Source organism: Schistocerca americana, chromosome 6, assembly GCF_021461395.2.
Source record: "Schistocerca americana isolate TAMUIC-IGC-003095 chromosome 6, iqSchAmer2.1, whole genome shotgun sequence".
In the NCBI taxonomy this organism is placed as follows: domain Eukaryota; kingdom Metazoa; phylum Arthropoda; class Insecta; order Orthoptera; family Acrididae; genus Schistocerca; species Schistocerca americana.
Window position 1 is genome coordinate 334,213,150 of NC_060124.1, and position 19,954 is coordinate 334,233,103.

General features: G+C 37.8%; 1 protein-coding gene across 1 annotated transcript in view; it reads left to right on the forward strand.

Annotated features, from left to right (window-relative positions):
- Positions 1-19,671, forward strand: part of LOC124619292 (xanthine dehydrogenase) — a 244,797-nt gene extending 225,126 nt beyond the window's left edge. Inside the window, exons 20-28 of the mRNA XM_047145566.1 lie at positions 139-330; positions 489-634; positions 7,668-7,845; positions 13,631-13,759; positions 17,436-17,563; positions 17,669-17,783; positions 18,398-18,652; positions 18,944-19,111; positions 19,354-19,671. Coding sequence (XP_047001522.1) covers positions 139-330; positions 489-634; positions 7,668-7,845; positions 13,631-13,759; positions 17,436-17,563; positions 17,669-17,783; positions 18,398-18,652; positions 18,944-19,111; positions 19,354-19,404 — 1,362 coding nt within the window. The 3' untranslated portion in view covers positions 19,405-19,671. The remainder of the gene's footprint in view (positions 1-138; positions 331-488; positions 635-7,667; positions 7,846-13,630; positions 13,760-17,435; positions 17,564-17,668; positions 17,784-18,397; positions 18,653-18,943; positions 19,112-19,353) is intronic.
- The last annotated feature ends 283 nt before the right edge of the window (positions 19,672-19,954 follow it).

Consider the following 19,954-nt stretch of genomic DNA (forward strand, 5'->3'; position numbering starts at 1 on the left):
CAAGAGTCATACTACTCATGAGGAAATTAAACACATTTGGAACAAAAAACAATTGGTCTATGTTCTGGTTTTTTCTTTGTATATGCCAGATGTCCAGCACTGTGAAAAAATATGAAGCATTGATGTGCCCTGTTTCAGGTAATGGAAAGAGCTATGCTACATATAGAAAATTCCTATAAGATACCAAATCTCCGTGTCTCTGGCACAGTTTGTAGGACAAATCTTCCATCCAATACAGCATTCCGTGGCTTTGGAGGACCACAAGCAATGTTTTTTGGAGAAACTATGATTAGACATGTGGCACACTTTCTGAAGAAGGATCCTCTTGAGGTAAAAATGAAGACCACAATTAAAATTAAAATGTTAATGTTGTCATCTTTCACTTTGATGATATTTATTTCAAACTTCTTGTATGTGAGAAAATTTAATGTGGCAATTTATTTTGAGGTATAAATTAAGAAAATAACTGAGCAGTTTTAACATTTCAGGTATGTGCCATGAATTTGTATAATGAAGGAGAACGAACACACTTCTCTATGAAAATTGAGAACTGCACCATAAGGAGATGTTGGGATGAATGTATACAGAGAGCTGATTATGCAAATAGGAAGAGACAGGTGGAGATGTTTAATAGGTATATTTAATATTAGTTTATTGAAATAGTTATAATAAGTTCAAAATGAAAAATATGGCTTATGTGTCCCGCTTTCTGTGAATCTCTGTGAGTGATAAGAGGGTCCCTCTGAAAGCTTAGAAAAAATGTTAGAGACTGCTTTTAAAAAAATTGCCTTGACATCTTCGCCCAAAGTACTTGGTGAAGCTTCTATGCATCTCTCTGGCAAGGCATCGTGACTGGTTCACAGGGTATTTTCTGGGGCACAAAATCATACACACAGATAGTTTCTCTCACTTTAGGTAAAGAAACAAATCACATATGACCAAACCTAACAATGAAAAATCCATAATGGTATATAACAATATTATGAAAATGGTGGTTGCTACTCACTATATAGTGGAGATGCAAAAAAAACTGTCACAAAATAAGCTTTTGGCCAAAAATGCCTTTGTCAGAAATAGACAACAGACACATGCACTTCAGCTGTCTGAGACTGCAGTCGTGTATGTGTGTGTGTGTGTGTGTGTGTGTGTGTGTGTGTGTGTGTGTGTGTGTGTGTGTCTATTGTCTATTTTTGACAAAGGCCTTGTTGGCTAAAACCTTATATTGTGACAGTCTTTTTCTTATGCCTACCTGCAACTCAGAATGGTGAGTAGCAATTATCCTTTTCATAATGTCGTTATATTACCAAATCTGGGATTTAAAATGGATGTGGATGCATTTAGATACAGGAAGGTGCAAGAAATAGTGATTTGGTCATTCTGTTTGCATAAATATTGTCAAATTGTTTACATAATTTAAATGTATTTTATGTACCCAATGTCTGTATCATAAAATGGTGTAAACTAAACCAAACAAACAATATTCCATGCAAGCAACTTCTGGGTTCCATTACTTTTCTGCCATTTACAACTGTGATTGTATTGATGCATCCACATGTTAACTTACAGTGAAGAAAGTAATTTGTTCAAAAAATGTTTTGCACCACCTACAGATCTGTGGATCTATATGCTCAGATTGAAGGGGAACAGTGAATGAATGAATGAATAAGTCTTATGGGGAAAAATACATCATATTGAAATGAAAACAAAACAATAACCAAAATAAAAGCAATCTTTTAGAAAGAGTACACATGTGAAATAAAAATCTGCAGCTGGTTAACATTTTGAGTGGCCCAAGGATGCTCTGTTTGGTTTTTACCAGTAGGTACTGTAATCTTTCCATTTGGTTAATTGGTTGGCTTCTTGTTCCATGGATCATTTAGCACAATAAATCACAATTAGGTGGAACAAGTCCTTTTTCATTTGCCTCACAGACTGTAAGGAAAATATGGATGCTTGACATTTGTAGGGAGACAGGAGCAGCAATTTTCAAATATATGTACAATATATACACAGGGTGGAGAAAAATTGTGTCACGAAATTTTAACCCTTGATAGCTGATGCCAATAGGAACCAAAATTACTAATGTTGTGCAGGTCGACAATGCACAATTTTGAAACTATGGAAACTAGGCACCAAATGCTCCAGTTGCCTATGGGATTGCCCTGTTGCTGAATGCTCTGGACAATGCATGACCGCAAATGATTTGCCTGCTGGAGATCTTGATGTATCCAAGGTGGCCTGCATGCTCGGTGGTAGCGTGCCAGCCTTCCACTTTGGGGGCAAATCCACCAGGGTCCCAACACATCCATTGTAGTTTCATGATAAGACTTACTGGGAACAAACTCGTAAACAGCTGTTAGCATACAGATAGTCTTTTACAAATTGTGTTGGCCCTGAAAAGGGCCTTTTTTGTATCTAGGACATTGTTTACTAAAAGCAGGTGGTTGAACTGGCAACCCTCTGATGCGACATAAGCCTGGTAATGTCAAACAGTGTTTTCTGAAACTCTTTCAAAGATTCCTGACCTTTCCCTGATGTGATTGGCAGCATGTCGAATATGATCCATTAATTCCTCTTCATTTCTTGGTGGTTCACGTTCGGGTGGATGAACTATAACCTTGAAGAATCCCCACAGTAAAAAGTCCAGTGGTGTGAGGACTGGTGATTGCAGGGGCCATGTCCTACGAGCATCTCTGCAAATTATCCTGCTGTTGAAGAGTTCATTTAAATATCTGTGCACAGCATGACTGTTATGTGTGGCATCAGGGAAACATCCTCGCGCAGGCCGGGTAGAGTTTCTTGCAGAAAGTGAAGGTAATTTGTCCTGATAAGTGGAGGATGTAGACGGACTGGCCCAATTAGATGGTCACCCACAATGCCTGCCCAAATATTGAGTGAAAATTGTTCTTGGTGTCCATGAATGTATGTGATGTGAGGATTCCCCCTTCCCAGTAATGAATGTTTCGAATGTTGTAAAGGCCATCCCAATGGAATATGCACTCATCAGTAAACAACACAATGGCTGGGAAGTGGGGATCTTGTGTAACACGTCACAGAACCCACTGCAAAACCATAGCCTGTGTTCATAGTGCATCACAGATTTTAGGTCTTGGACAGGGTGGAAACTAAATGGATGCTGGCCATAATCCCTCAAAACCTGCCAGACTAACAGATGAGTGACCCCATGTTGTGTGCAACCACTCGAGTACTTGTCATAGGTGCTTCCTCGAGGTGCTTGAGAACAGTCTCTTCAAGTGCAGCATCCCATCGTGTTCCAGGTCTTCCAGCATCACCATGATATCACGCTAACGAGCCTATTTTGCCAAGTAGCCGGTGAATTGCTGTAACTGTTTGCAGGTGTGGGTGGCATCTTGCTGGGTACCATTCCTCATACAACTGTTGAGCTTCATGTGTGTTAGCATCAGCTAGTCCATAAACAAAAACCATATCTCATTTTTCAAATGAATACTGTGCCACCATGCTTACTGTATGACTATATCACAGGTGATGTGTGTGTGCTCTGAAGCAAAGCTTACATGTGAATGCCTCTGGTGTGAGGTGTAAACAAACAGCAAGACCTATTTGACACATATGCATATCATGTTGGGGCAGTGAAGGGGCAAGGGACGTTTGTATGTGTGAACCGACAGCCATAGCACTGCCCGTCAAATGACAAACAAAAACAGGGCAATCCTATGGCCAAACGGAGTGTATGGCACCAAGTTTCCATAGTTTAAAAATGTTGTTCTGTCAACCAACACAACATTAGTAATTTTGGTTCCAGCCGGCATCAACTATCCAGGCTTAATATTTTGTGACACAATTTCTTCTCCAACCTGTATAAGCAGAAAACTGTAACAGCTCTGGCAGTCAGAGGTTTTTACTCCTGACAACAATGACAGAGATAGCCATCAGAAGCTGAAGTGTTGTATTCAAACTGACACGGTTTGAAAACTGAGAATATTTTACTCACATAACAAATTAATTTATAAATATGGCTCATTGCTGAACATTTATAAGTTAAGTTCACATTTATCATTTTCAAAGATGAATCCATCATTGAAATGCTGGACAAAGGTCATAAAAATAGATTGGAAAAACCTGTTCTGATACTGTACAGCCCACAAATTACTCTCAATAGTAATGAGAAGCACCTGCATCTGTACATGATAACAGCCTCTAAACATGGCTAGCACCTCTCCCTGATGAATTTTCCTTCCAGAAACTTCAGAAGTGGGCTGAAAGCTTACATTTACCCTGAGAAAAGTAAATTTCAAAATATGTAGTCAGCTTCATTATGATTTCTGATTCTGTATTTTGTATAATTTAGAGACATTGTAGATGAAGCTACCTTTGTATGTTATTTTTTAGGTCTGTAGTTGATCATAGCTGACCAAACTTAATTACCTGTTTAATACAGTATCAGAATACATCTTGACTGAAGGCACCAGTTAAATACAATACTGTTGCTGTGATCCTCAGTCTGAAGACTGATCTGATACATCTCTCTATGCTAGTCTATCCTGTAAAGCCTTTTTATCTCTACATAACTGTTACAGACTATGTCTACTTGAAGCTGCTTGATGTGGTCTGGCCTTGGTCTTCCTCTACAATTTTTACTGCTCTACATCTCTCGTGATTACAAAATTAACTATTTATGCTATAAAGCTTTTTTCTCTTAAAATGCAGTGCTACTTCATTAGTTATGCAATATCAGAATTCTGCTGTGACACCACATTTTAAAAGTTTCTATTCTCCCCTTCTCTGCAGTGTTTACTACCTACATTGCATTTCCATTTGATGGTACAATCCAGACAAATACTTTTAGAGGAGACTTTTGATCACTTATATTTACATTCAGTGAAAACAAATCTCTCTTTTTCAGAAATGTTTTTCTTGCTTCACAAGTTAAGATATATACACAACAAGATTTCACAGTGATCCTGGATACAATTGTTTTGTTATAAATCCATCAATTCTCAAAAAAATATTTATTAGATAGGTAATTACAGAGATGTACAACATCCGTAAATTACGTAAAATACAGAATCAGAAATCATAATTAGCAAATATGATACAGGAAGTAGTCAATATGATGGAAAGGCTAGTGAATATGGTGGAAAGGATGAGTAAGGCATTGGAGAGCCAAGATGGAAAACAGAAGGCAGTAGAAAACTGAGGAAATGTTAGACATTGTACTGGAGTGGAAATGAAGAAGGGAGACAACAGGAAATGGGAGATGTTGCTACAGATGGTTTAAAATAGGAGGTACAGCGGATAAGTGACAGGGTAATGACAAAGGGAAGAAGTATGGAGGTTGTCCGGGTGTATGCTACTTAGGTGGGCTGTATAACTCAAGAGGAACTACAAAAGCAGTTGAATGGACAAAGAATAATAGTCATGCGAGACTTGAATGCACAGGCGGGGAGTGAAAGATAAGGGTATGAAAATGTACTGGGAACAGAAGGATGGGGAAGTAGAAATGGAGGAGGAAAAAGATTGCTAGAATTCTGCAAGAGAAGTGCTTTAGTGATAGGTGACTCCTGCTTTTGGAAGAAAGAGAGCCACGAAGCAATGTAGTAGTACAGCAATCTTTGCTGGATTGCATGTTCTATGATTGGAAAAGGAAGAGGACTGTAATGGATATAAAGGTACTACTACCTGAGGTATTGGATATTGGCCACCAGCCAGTGGTGATGAGTGTGAGAATCATGAAGGAATGGAAGAAGACATAGAAATAAGAAAGGATAATTAGAATACAGAAACTGAAGGAAACGGAAATCAAGGAAGAAGATCAGGATAATGGAAAGGTTACCAAAAGATGAACCAAAAACAGGAGAAGAGGAATGCAGACAATTTAAAAGTGCTGTCGTAGAAGCTGCAGTAGCTGTATGCAGAAGGACAAGTGGCAGGAAATGGTGGAAGAAGACACCATAGTGGAATAAAAGAGTCAATGAGGTAATAGGAGGGAAGAACAGGGCCTTCAGACTGTGTTTCCAAGAAAGGACCAAATTAGCAAGAGCAGAATATAAAACGAAGAGGAAAGAGGCAGATAAAACAGTGGTTGAGGAGAGAAGAAACTGGAGTGAAGAATGGACAGAATGGTGGAGGATGATAGCAGAGGAAATAATAAACTTGACATAGCCAGTATTAATGCCCTACGTATCATCTAACCATTTGAGCCACAGATACATATGAGTAATTGAAATTGAGGCTATTAAATTGTCTGATATAAGTTGCAAACTGTGCCTAACCAACAATCAGTGAAATTTCAATATGTATATAGTCTGTACATTGTGAAATTGAGTGCAGCATCATGCGAAGACAACAGTCAAAACCTAGTACGATGTACATGTGTACTAGCTATGACAACACATGGGTCACTTAATATGCTGTTTAAGTCCAGTTGTTTTTACATTTTGTTGCACATAATTGAACTGGCTTACATGCTCCCCAATGGTGGATAGATTGTGTGGACACAATTTGACTAATTAAAAAATCTTAGTTCTTTTTAATTGATGAGCTGCACATCTGTTGTTTTAATGATTCAAATGCATTGTACAATGCTACTGCATAGTGTTTTAACATAGTATTGTATTTTCATAAAACTGCTTCTGTTACAATTTTTTTTCAGCGTAGCTCATGAGTAAATGCAAAGGGTCACTAGCACTGAGTGAAATCTTCTTGGTTTTTATTTATATTGTTAAAAGCTGGTTTGTCAGACAAGTTTGGTGGATAGACTGCTTAGGTGTGATGTGTGCACTTCAAGGAAGGGTTTTTATAGTCTTTTTCATTAGCTAGCTGCAGATTTTGTTTCAATGATTGATTACATTGTATAATGATGTTACGTAATTTTGTAATGCAGCTAGCAGTTTTAATTGCATCAAGTGTGTGTAATTACAAAAAGTAACTTCAAATCTATACCTCATAACCTAGTTTCTGAAGCTGCCTGTGTGTTGATATACATTGTTATGCAAAACAGTATATTACATTATATGAAAGAAATTCTAAAAGCCTCACTCACTGAGGGGAGTCTGTTGGATACGGAACACAGTCAGGGGCATACATTTTTGTTGAGTGTAGTACAGCATAACAATTTACAACTGTGAAATATTATGCTAGTAAAGGACTCATCAAAATTACATTGCAACTGAAAAATAAGTATGTCAGTGTCTGATATCAGTTGTTGGCTTCATTTAATTACAGAGACTCTCACTGCAAACTAAACAGTTGTAAACATTGTTACTGTATGAATAAGATGTTTAGGAGAAAAATTAATTTTATGTATTTCATTAATTTAAACTTTCAAAAAGTCTTTACAAAATTTATCAAAGATACTGCATATATCATATGAAACTATTTTCTGTTATGTCCACTCCCGTTAGCTGAGTGGTCAGCATGGCGGGATGCCACGCCATGGGGACCAGGTTTGATTCCCGGCTGGGGCAGGAGATTTTCTCCACTCAGGGAGTGGGTGTGGTGTTGTTCTCATTATCATTTCATCCCCATCTCTGATGCGCAAGTCGCCCAATGTGACATCAAATGCAATAAGTATTTGCCCTCGGCAGCCAAACTTCCCCGAATGGGGGACTCCCAGCCCACAATGCCGTATACTCATTTCCATTCTTCTGTTACATTTGCTCTAAAAATTTTCTTTTATGTTTCAGGCAAAACAGATGGAAAAAGAGAGGCCTTGCTGTGGTTCCTACAATGTTTGGAATATCATTCACTATCAGAGTTCTCAATCAAGCTGGTGCCTTTATAATTGTGTACACAGATGGCTCTGTATTACTTACACATGGAGGAACAGAGATGGGGCAAGGATTGCATACAAAGATGATTCAGGTCAGTGATGCATGAAGAGACACACAGATGGCAAATTATTGAAGATTTACATTCCAGAAGACACCTAACTGGGCCAAAGTAAATGAATTCAATCATTGTGAAGATTATTCTTATTTCTAGTACTGATTCCACAAACTGAGCTGTTGGTTTGGAAAAGAAGTATTTACAACAAATTTGGAGAATAAATATACTGAGAAGCAGTAGCTAGTATCACCTGATTCTTGAACAGGCCTCTGCAGGACATTCTTGAGCTCACACTGTAAATAATTCTTAACACACACAGAGCCTTGTGGCACACCACAACTTACTGAGCCCCACTCAGATAAGGCAGGTTCTCTGGATGAGCCATTCAGCATTACAGTCTGCTTTCAGTACTTTAGGTACAGAAACCATAATATTCTGCCTTTATCAAAAGGATTAGATGGTTTACACAGTCAAAGGCTTTTGAGAGGTCACAAAAAAACCTACTGGAAACATTTTTTTGTTCATGGCTTCCAGAACTTGGTTGGTGAAACAGAATACTGCTTGTTCTGTAGAAAGACCAGCATGAAATCCAAACTGACTCTTGTTTAGGATATTGTGGAAGGTAAGATGATTGACAATCAGCCTGTGCATGCGTTTTTCAAGAATTTTTGAAAAGATTGTTAAGAGGGACTTTGGGCGATAGTAACATTGTTTTTCTCACCATTTTTTCAAATGGCTTTGAGCACTATGGGACTTAACTTATGAGGTCATCAGTCCCCTAGAACTTAGAACTACTTACACCTAACTAACCTGAGGACATCACACACATCCATGTCTGAGGCAGGATTCAAACCTGCGACCGTAGCTCACCTTTTTTAAAGAGTGATATCACTACAGCTAGTTTTAGCCAGTTGGGGACTATTCCTTCTTACAGGGATATATTGAATATGTTGCATAAGACTGGACTTATATATTTATAGCAATATTTCACTATTTTACGGGAAATATTGTCCACACCAACAGACTTTTTATTTTTTAATGAGGTAATAAGTCTTTCAATCTTTTTTACTGTAACATGAGGTAAGGATAATTGTAGGGGTCTATTACTGATAGCTTTCTGTAGAAGAGCCAATGATTCATCCACAGAACCTTTACTGCCTATCTTCTCTGCTGCTGCCAAAAAGTGCTTGTTGAAGATTTCTGCAACCATTTCAGGTTTCTTTACAATACTAGTACCTTGTTTGATTTCAATGGGTGTCCTGTTCCCCATTTCTTTACCAGTTTCCCACTTTATTACATTCCAAATTGTTTTTATTTTGCTGTCAGACCTATCAATTTCAGTCCTAATGCATATATTTTTTGAATTATTTATTACCTTCTTTAGGACGGTACATTAAAATTTGTAGTGCTGACATTTCTTTGGATCATTACAAGTTCTGAGGGAATCATATAGCATCCTCTTTGTTCTGCAGGATGTTTTTATTCCTGCAGTGATCCATGACTTATTGACAGGGGTGCTTACATGACTGTTTCTAATTATTATTATTATTTTTTTTTGGAAGTACGGCTTCAAAGATAGACATAAATTCATTCAGAAATGTATTATACTTTTTGCTCACATCTGTTTCATTGCAATACGCCAGTAATCTGTGATTTATTGTCTAATGACAGTAGAGGTGAAAATGAATACTGAAGAATGGAAAAGTGAAAGAACAATTTACACATAAATAATGATGAAACAAAATAAAGAGAGTGTGGGGATAGGGAGATGGTGAGGGAAGGGGTGATGTAAATGACAGAAGATTATATGGCTGAGGTATAAGCTCATGAGGGTTGTAGTTACCAGGCAATACACAAACCTGATCCACATCACACAAATATTACTTTATTCATAAGCTCTGAATAATATGGAACTAGCCTCTCAGGACTCCACAAGATGCAGAACAACTGACGTGCATGATACAAATTAGAATAATATAGAGCATCAGTAAGTGCTGCCCCACACATATACATGGATGAGTCACCAGCAGATGGCTTGGCAGAGACAGTGCCATGTGCACACCTCCCACAGATGGCCTCCAGTGGCTGGCCCACATTGATACAGTTGGCAGCCAATTCAAGCGCATACACACAGTGTCCCACACTCAGCACACTCACACTTACTAGTAGCAGGATACAGTGAGGTTGGTGAGCACAGAGCATAGAACAATTTCCTTCTTGTGCAGTTCTGATACTGGTACTGGAGACAAAAAATTCCAAATTACCTTTAGAGTACTAAAAAAAACTGAACTCCTTCTGAACAGACCGTGAAGGCCCAATGGTACCAACCAGCCACCATGTCATCCTCATCCCAAAGGCATCACAGGATGCAGATATGGAGGGGCATGTGGTCATCACACTGCTCTCCTGGCCGTATGTTAATTTCCAACCAGAGCTGCTACTTCTCAATCAAGTAGTTCCTCAGTTTGCCTCATAAGGGCTGAGTGCACCCTGCTTGCCAACAGACTGCCAGTGTAGTTTCAGCTCTCTGAGACTGCAGACGTGTGTGCAAGTTGCATTTGTGTGTGTGTGTGTGTGTGTGTGTGTGTGCGTGTGTGTATGTGTATGTGTGTCTACTGCTGAAGGCCTTAATGGCCAAAAGCTATGTGTGAGTGTGAATCTTTTTATTGTGCCTATCACGACTCAGCATCGCTGCTATATGGTGGGTAGCAACTTTCCTTCTCTGGTATTGTTACATCCCATCCTGGATTTTCCATTGTTTAAAAACATTGCAGACTTGACTGGGATCTTCGATGTGTTTCCTTCATATTTGATGTTTACAGATTCAGTTTCTGGTTCTGAGATGACTGTGAAATCTGTTCATTCTGATGCATGAATATATAATAAAAGATAAATTAAAACAATTGTCTGTGTCAGCCAGGTTTATTTATTCCCGCAGTGCATTCTGAGGGCTTACTACACCCACATCTCCAGGTGGATCAATAGATAACAACAAATATTTGTTTGCTGGATGTAGCAGTTACCTGTTTTGAGTTTCACTTCATTACAAATAGGGTATAATGGGCGAGATTCTGAAGAACTACTAAATATTTGAAGAAAACTATTCTACAGAAAACAGCTAAACCATAGCACTTGAGTCACAAAAGATTCATGTTCCTAATAAGTGGCAGACGTTCAGATGTGATCACTAGATGTCACTAATTTATGCACAAACATCCTCAGCACTGGAAGCAGTGGAATTTATTAAACACGGTTTTATACAACACAAAATCTTCTACGTATGTGTGCATCTTAAATGTTTGGACAAGGTTTTCTGCCTTGCTGTTTGACTGCAGATGGAAGGGAGGCACCATGATGCGGAAAATGCCAGTGTATATACGAAAGTCCTTGAAAAACTGCACCCAGAACTGAGGACCATTGGAAAACTGCACCCAATCGATGCCCAGTCAAAACACATGGTGACACACCAAAAGTTTTGTGAGAGAGGCCCCCCATTGACATCCATGCAGTAAACCGAGGACGGAAAACTCCTGCTGCAGAACCACTGGAACCACACTGCGGGGAGTACACCATTCCATCGACAGGAGAATAACACTATCCAAGAGGGAAACACGATTCCACAACACATAAAAATTCTGAAGCAGGTCTGATGCCCAGCCTGGCAGACGGTAGGGCCACCTACGTTGTATCATGCGTATGACCTGCCCGTGCACCGTATCAGTTGCCACAGCAGAGGCAATACAGAAACAGGTGATGGTGAAGCCATCCACCGTGTGCCTCACCTCCATTTCCTGTTGAAAACTAAGTATTTCCTCCTGGCCAAAATGGCTCAGTGTCTGTGGGGAATTTGGACAGAGCATCCGCATTTGCATGTTGTGAGACGGGACAAAATTGGATCTCATAATTGTATGGAGACAAGAATAGAGTCCAACACTGAAGGCAATGAGTAGCTTTGTCTTGTAAGGACACAGGTGGGTTAAAAAGGGGAAACCAGGGGCCTATGTTAGGTAATTAAATGAAATTTGTACCATACATGAACAAATGAAATTTTTTAAGGCATAGACAATAGCAAAAGCTTCTTTACCATCTGAGAATAATGTTGCTGAGCTGAGTATTTTCAGAGTAAAGGCAATAGGGTCTTTGGAGCCATCTGAATGGCACTGGGCCAGTACAGACCCCACTTAATACTGGGACATGTCTGTGGGTGGCCAGGACAAATGCCTGCTGAGTTGAAATGTGACAAGCCACTGTGCAGAATGTGTTGCACAAAAGCATGCTCACACGCTACAGACCAAACAAAAGAGGCACTTTTCTGAAGCATCAGATGCAAGGGGTGTGTGATGGTAGTTGCTCTGGGTATAAACTTGTGATAGTACATCCCTTGCCAAGGAATGCCTGCAGTTTTCAGATTAGAAGACAGGGCATAGCTGTAATGGCAGTGACATGTTGTTTCGCATGTTGCACACACCGTGCCAGAAAATTTCATGACCCACATAAACAATGAAAGGCTGAAAAAAGTGAAACTTGGTGAGATTGTATTTCAGGCTCAGTCTGTAGAACAATAAACAAAGAGACAAAGTTACATAGATATTCTTCCATGGTAGCACCTGTCATGATGATATAAAGATAGTTAACACAAAGAGGGGCAACCACTGTAACCTATTCTAAAAAACATTGACAGATGGCAGGCACACTTGCAACCCCAAACATTAGCTATTGATACTGATAGAGGCTGAAAGGCATATAAATCACAGGCAACTGTTTTGATGTATCATCCAAAGGCAGGCTTTGGGCAAGACCACTTTAAAAAAAATTGATCCACAGCCAACTTTGTGAGCAATTCCTCCAGACAAGATGGGAGTAAGTGTGTATGACTGCCTGTGCATTAACCATAGAGCTAAAGCTGACTGGATGGCTTCTTTATGATATGATCACCAACGACATAGCCTATTCACTTGAGGAAATTGCGCTACTCAATTCCAATTACATTAAGCAACCTAGCTCTGCCTTAACCTGGTCGTATAAAGCTACTGGTGCTGACTGTGCCTGGAAAAAGCAAGAGTAGGCATAAGGTTTGAAGATGATGCGTGCAGTAAAATTGTTTGCACAACCTAACCCTGGGCCAAACACATCTGAGAACTCAGAACACAAAGAATGTAATTTGTGATAAGACACTTGATCTGACACTAGATGCACAGCATCTGCAACAGAAAAACCAAAAGTAGCAAAAGCATCTAACCAAAACAAATTTTCAGTACTCACATAGTTAAATGCCAAGTACATAATGGAATGGACAACTGACTTGTAAATTGTACCGGTCATGTGTGTGTGTGTGTGTGTGTGTGTGTGTGTGTGTGTGTGTGTGTGTGTGTCTGTGTGCGTGCACGTGGCACTTGCGTGTGTGCGTGTGCAAGCACATTTGCTGGTGGAGGGGATGTCAGTCAGCAATAAAGTGTCTTTTAAAGGTTTAACATTATGTGTGAAGTCTGTTACAAGTAACTAAGTGGTTACATTCTCAAATACTGGATAAATATAGTTTAGCTACTTGTGCGTCATGAGCTCTGATACATTACCACCGCCACACACACCACTTTGAGAAGGAGGTGATTCTTACCCTAAACTGTTCTTTCCAGACAGTAAGTGATATAAGTACCAAGTTTGGTTGAAATCAATGCTGTGGCTTAGAGAGATATGTGGAACTTGCATACATTCACTTTTATGATACGTACCATATGAGTTTGTGAAAACAGTTAATATCTTTGAAAATTTTCTTTAAAAAGTTTATGTTTTTCTGATGTTCTTACCAATTTGTCTGCTGCAGGTGGCAAGCAGAGTTCTTGGGATTCCTGATAAATATATTCACATTTCTGAAACATCAACAGACAAAGTGCCAAATACCTCAGCTACAGCTGCCAGCGCAAGCTCAGACCTGAACGGCATGGCAGTATTGGTAAGTTTAATACATTTTATAAGCAAACAACAGCAACAAGGAGTTTTATGATATAAAACTGAGGAAGGGATAGAGCAGCTGACAATAAGTACTATCGAAATATGTGTTTATTACAAATCAGCTTGAATTCCAAGACTTAGGAACCACAAGGTATATTAACTGAGAAAAAATTGCAATGTTTGAATTACACACCATCAAATTATTTAAAAGTAAATAATAATCCAGAATAAAATAATACATTTGAGTGTGATTTTCTTACCAGTGACATCTGGAAACATTCCTAAGTGCCAATCAGAAACCTGAAATCTTGTTTTTTCGTGGTCAATGATGTTACCAAAGTTTCAAAACAGTACCCACTCTATTGCAATTAATTCTAGAAACAACTCTTACACTATACTAAGCCATTTTTCTGTTATATCCTTCAAGGAGTGCAGGTTGTATGCTAGAGAGCTTCTGTGAAGCTTGGAAAGCAGAATAGAGGTCATGATGAACTGAAGCTGTGAGGAGAGGTTGACAAGTTGTGCCTAGATAGTTCAATAATAAAGAACTTTGCTTGTGAAAAGTAAGGATCCATGTTCAAGCCCCAGTCTACCACACAATTTTAATCAGCTTGGAGACTTCGTAACTGTACATACTCCACTTATAAGTGAAAGATTTATTCTGGAAGTAACACCTAGACTGTATCTAACCTACTGCTCTATGATATACTTCTCTCTGGAAAGACTAGTTAACCCCTGAGCAGGCACACCATTTTTCATACCACAAGTGGGCATGTGGCACACTTTGCACACATGTAAAGAATAGCTGCCTTTATGTTACCAAGGTAAACATTCATGAAAAAAATGCAGTTTAATCTTAGTTTCACTAACCAATGATAAAATAAACTAACATTATATGACCTAAGTCACTGTTTAATTAAACAACGATAGAACAAAACTTTCATTGTATCTCTCTGTTGCTGCATACAAGTGTTACCCCACAGTAATGACCCACTTGAAGCATTAAACAGCACAATTGCATCACATCCCTGCCATCTATTTATTTGACTACTAATTATCGTGTACATAATAGCCTCATTGTGGGACAATACTGCTAGCTTAGAATCTGTATCATTTTCTTGCAAAGATCATAATTTTTTTCTCACCTGGCATGCTGTTTATTTTATATTGTTGCTGCTCACTTGGAGGTATGACAACACAACTTATTACTGTTTTAGCTGAAGCAATAATAAAGGAATAGGAACTGGCTTGCAACTGTAAAACAATAATGAAATCATATAAACCAATGTTATTTGTGACTGGTGCACTTTATATATTGGTGCGCCTGTTCGAAGGTTAGGTGAGCGTTGCAGCAGAGTGGCTGTGAAGTGTTGTGGAAATCAGATAGAGCATGTCTTAAAATTTTAGTTCTACCCAAAGTTGTGTGTAGATGCTCATTTTCTATAATTTGATTGCATGCTTGGTGATCAATCACTGGAGTTTTTCAAATTCTAGAAGTATATATCAAGAGTGATCTAAGAATTACCATACATACCTAGCTGTGTGGAAGGCAGGCACCAGATAGGGAAATACTGGACAAAATGTTTGGAAATTTAATTCACTCATGAAGTAGGTTGTTTACAAAACCTTCACTTAACCAATCACAGAAATACTCAACAAAATCCAAAGTGGGATGCTACAGCAAAAATGTTGTGCTTTACGAAGTGCTTTATTGATTCAAATGGCTCTGAGCACTATGCGACTTAACTTATGAGGTCATCAGTCGCCTAGAACTTGCACCTAATTAAACCTAACTAACCTAAGGACATCACACACATCCATGCCCGAGGCAGGATTCGAACCTGTGACCGTAGCGGTCACTCAGTTCCAGACTGTAGCGCCTACAACTGCACGACCACTCCGGCCGGCAGTGCTTTATTCTTAGACCTCTGAGAGCTCACACCCCAATGTTATTGAAAAAAAATATTTTACTTCCTTCAACTACTGTATATTTTGCATAATGAACACAAGAGAAAAAACTAGAGAAATTTGGATACATACCTTCCTGGGCAATATACACAAAAGGAATGGGAGGCAAGAAAAATGATCTTGATACACCGTGAACCTCCCTAAACATGCTATTTGAGGTCTTTTGGAATACAGTTGTAGGTGTACCATCAAGGATAAGAATGTTTAGAACAAGTACAAAATACCAGGCATCAACACATGAAGCATAGTACAAACAGTGTTCCCACAAGCTACCAGCAGCATTGTCAGTGAATCCCTTCAAGAGATTCTGTTTTGTCAGATGGTGTCTGTTAATATTGTCTTTACTATTATGCAATGTTTCCAATGGTTACAATTGAAAGAAAAACAGCCCTCAGTCACTATTTTTAACAAATTAACCTGGTTTCAACACTGCTAGGAGTGTCTTCCTCAGAATTTAAATCAAAGAATGGTCTATATTCTATAACATGGTCACAGAATTATGACTAAAAATGTTTGATAGGTTATAAGTATGGAATCATTGTAAAAGGCTGACAGTACTTATGTCATTTATAAAATAATAAATATGCCAAAAGGGCATTAGTCACAAAGATATTTAAGATAAAGAAACTGTTATGGCGAGCCACTAAGGGCTGCTCATTACTTGCGTGGTGCAGGTTGCAAAACCTATAACTTGGATCATTTTAATGGTGACATTTCCAGTGTATGAAGCTGTGTCGTACAGGTGATGGACATTGTTCCTAACCTGACTGTCCTTAATATGAAATGCCAGTTTTTCACTGGCATTAAGTGACATCAGATTCCTCAAAAAGTCTTCTCTGGAAGCTACCTAACTAGCTCACAACAGAATGTCACCAAAATAAATGCATTAAAGCCATGTTTTTGTGCATCCATTACATAAAATGATGTTCATGTGTTGTGAATGCTTTTGGCACTGTAGGGACTAAAGTGTAATATAGGTCACAGTGTGACATTTTAATGAATAGTTAGTTCCTGTTATAACAACTTTCTGTAAGTAAACCTGAATGAACTTAATAAGCTGTCAAAATTGAATCAACTGTCAAATCCTTTGCAAAATAGACAGTTGTTCATAATATAAGACAGCAACAAAATAGTGACCAGACACAGATGCAGTATGTACATGTGCAAGAACAACTTGATGCAAGTGTACCTTTGTACATGTTCTGTGTAAATTACCATCCGATTGACAAAATCTATACTTATGAATTACTGCCATTTTATAGTACAACCTGCAATCATTATACAGTTGCAGGTTGTACTATAAAATGGCAATTATGCTGAAACAAGCTTGTAGTACAAAAGAATAATAAACCCTAAGCTACTCAAAGGACCTAATTATTCATTAAATGTTGTAAGTGCCATAGAATAATGTTTTTTCTTGAGTCTCAAGCAGAGCATCTAATGTTTCGTGGGAGAAACTTTGAGCATCAGCACACTTTTTCTTCTCCTCTGGGACACATAGGGGCCGAGAAAGTAAATACAGTATAATTCAGAAGATTTTACAGCCAAGTGCATTTTGTTTGGCAGTCAAATTATTTACAATTAAAAACTGTTGTTGTTATTGTTATTTGTCAGCTTAATTGCTATCAGTTAATCATATGATAGACTGTTATTGTTCTTCTTCTTGTTATTATTGTTAAGATACACCATTTTCATTTATTTCTCTGCAGGACGCATGCCAGAAAATAAAGGATCGCTTGAAACCAATAATAGATGAAAATCCTAAAGGAACATGGGAAGATTGGATTCAAAAAGCTTATCAAGAAAGAGTAAGCCTTTCTGCTACTGGATTTTACAAGTAAGATGATATACCGATAATATTCTTTGGCTGCATGTTCGTAATCAAAGTCAATGCAATAAATAAAAAATATTGACTAATACTTTTTTCCTTCTTTCTTGCAAGAACTCCAAATATCACCTACGACTTCAGCAAAAATACTGGAAACCCATTCAATTATTTCTCCTTTGGTGCTGCCTGTTCAGAAGTGGAAATTGATTGTCTAACAGGAGATCACAAGGTGAGATACAGTAAAGTAATACATTCTCAGATAGGAAATAAAAATTAAAGTGAAAGATTGCAGCATAGAGTAAGAGAAATTTGTTGGTGCTAATATGAACAGAAAGTAATAATGACATTATTTTTAAGTAGTCTTGTTAATGCCCACTGTAATAACTGAATAAAATTGTAGCATAGTTGAATAGGTACAGAGACAAGAATGAATCTCTCATATACTGTAGCTCTCTCTCTCTCATCTTTTTATTGTTCATTATTTAAAGCTGTCTAAGGTAACAATGAACTGCTGAGTTACCCAAATGTAAGACATTACCTACTTTGACATTTGCTCTGATGTTGCCCAAACATCTTTAAATTATAAAATTATGGGTAAATTAATTCAACTACCACTATGAAATGCAGCAATATTTGAGGCAGAAGAAAAAAATATTTATTAGCCATTATTCATAATAGAAATAAAGCCGAAGTACACAATTAGAAAAACAGAATTTACTATATGGATTTCTCTAATATCCCTGCATTAGGAGAAATGTAAATAGTATATTAAACAGAAAGGGCAAAATTTGAATGTGCTCAAGCAAAAAATTCAAAATTCTGTTTCCTCTTTTTCCTGTGCAGGTTCTCAGGACAGATATTGTGATGGATCTAGGTTCCAGTCTCAATCCAGCCATAGACATTGGACAAATTGAAGGAGGTTTTGTGCAAGGTTATGGTCTGTTTGCGCTAGAAGAAGTGGTAGTTTCTCCAACAGGCACAATGTATTCTCGAGGACCTGGAGCATACAAGATACCTGGTTTTGCTGATATACCAACAGTTTTCAATGTGTCATTACTCAAGGATGCACCAAACCCAAGGGCTGTTTACTCCTCAAAGGTACACATTTCAGCATTCTTATATGCTTTGAAGTGGCGGCCTTTACTGAAGTATTAAAATTACTGGTTTCAATAAAAGTTTACACTTGAAATCTGCAACATTTCAAAAAAACAGTGAAGAAAAAACAAAACATGATTTTATGCATGAGAGTAATTTCTTGAAAAGGGCACAGCTGGGATTGTGTCCAATGCATCCACAGTATTTTAGATTTTGGGTACATTATATAAAACTGACTCATAAACAAGACTGTTACACAATAGAGTAATTCAGTATTCTGTTTGCACATTTCAGGCAGTAGGAGAGCCTCCTCTCTTCTTGGCTTCTTCAGTATTTTTTGCCATAAGAGCAGCTATCCAAGCTGCTCGTGCTGACAATGGACTGGATAAGTGGTTCCAGTTAGATGCGCCAGCCACAGCTGCACGCATTCGCATGGCTTGTGGTGATAAAATAGTGAACAAGGTTTGTATTATATTAATGCCTTTAAAGGTATCACTCAAAGTTTATTTTTTTAATTTACAAATCTCAGTAAATTATGTTTCACAACTTTAGTTCTTATAAAAAAATTGCAGTTTTGAGCAGAATTATGCACCTTTCTTTCTTATTACTTTGTATTTAAATTGTGAAAGTCCATGCAGAAAACAATTTTGTAACTCAAATGAGCAAAGTTGTGTGCTTATTAGCTAAAGTAACTTATTTTATAGTTCCAGGAACCTGACAAAGGAACATACACTCCATGGAATGTGGTGTTGTAATCATAATGATGTTCCAGATCTGCATGAGACTGGATACTGAAAAAAGAATAGATATTAAAGAACACACAAATGTTCTTAAATAACCTGTGATATCTGTTTTAAGAAAATTGACAAATGTCATCAAATAGCTTCCATATTTATTATTTTAATTAATGCTCATGGAATATTTTTAAGTAATTAGTGTTTGGAATGTCTGTATGAATGCTGATGGAGACTGTGATGTATTTTGCACAATTTTGAATTGAAATAAAAATCTGTTCTTCATAATTGATTTGTTGCTTGTTTTCAAATGGATTCCTAATTAAATAGCATCAACTTGAAAACTGTGGATTTAGCTGAAGTCATCAGTTGCCTTGCAGTGATTTTTTTCAGCATGCACTGTTCCAGATTCTATCTGTACTAAAAGAATTACTTATATTGACTTTTCTTTTTGATCCATATCTTATCCTCTGAGACACAGCAAGGTGGAAAAGCTGCATATCATAAACATAAGGCATATATCATAAATATTTCAAATTGCTAAATTCTTATTCATGCAGTATTTGAATAA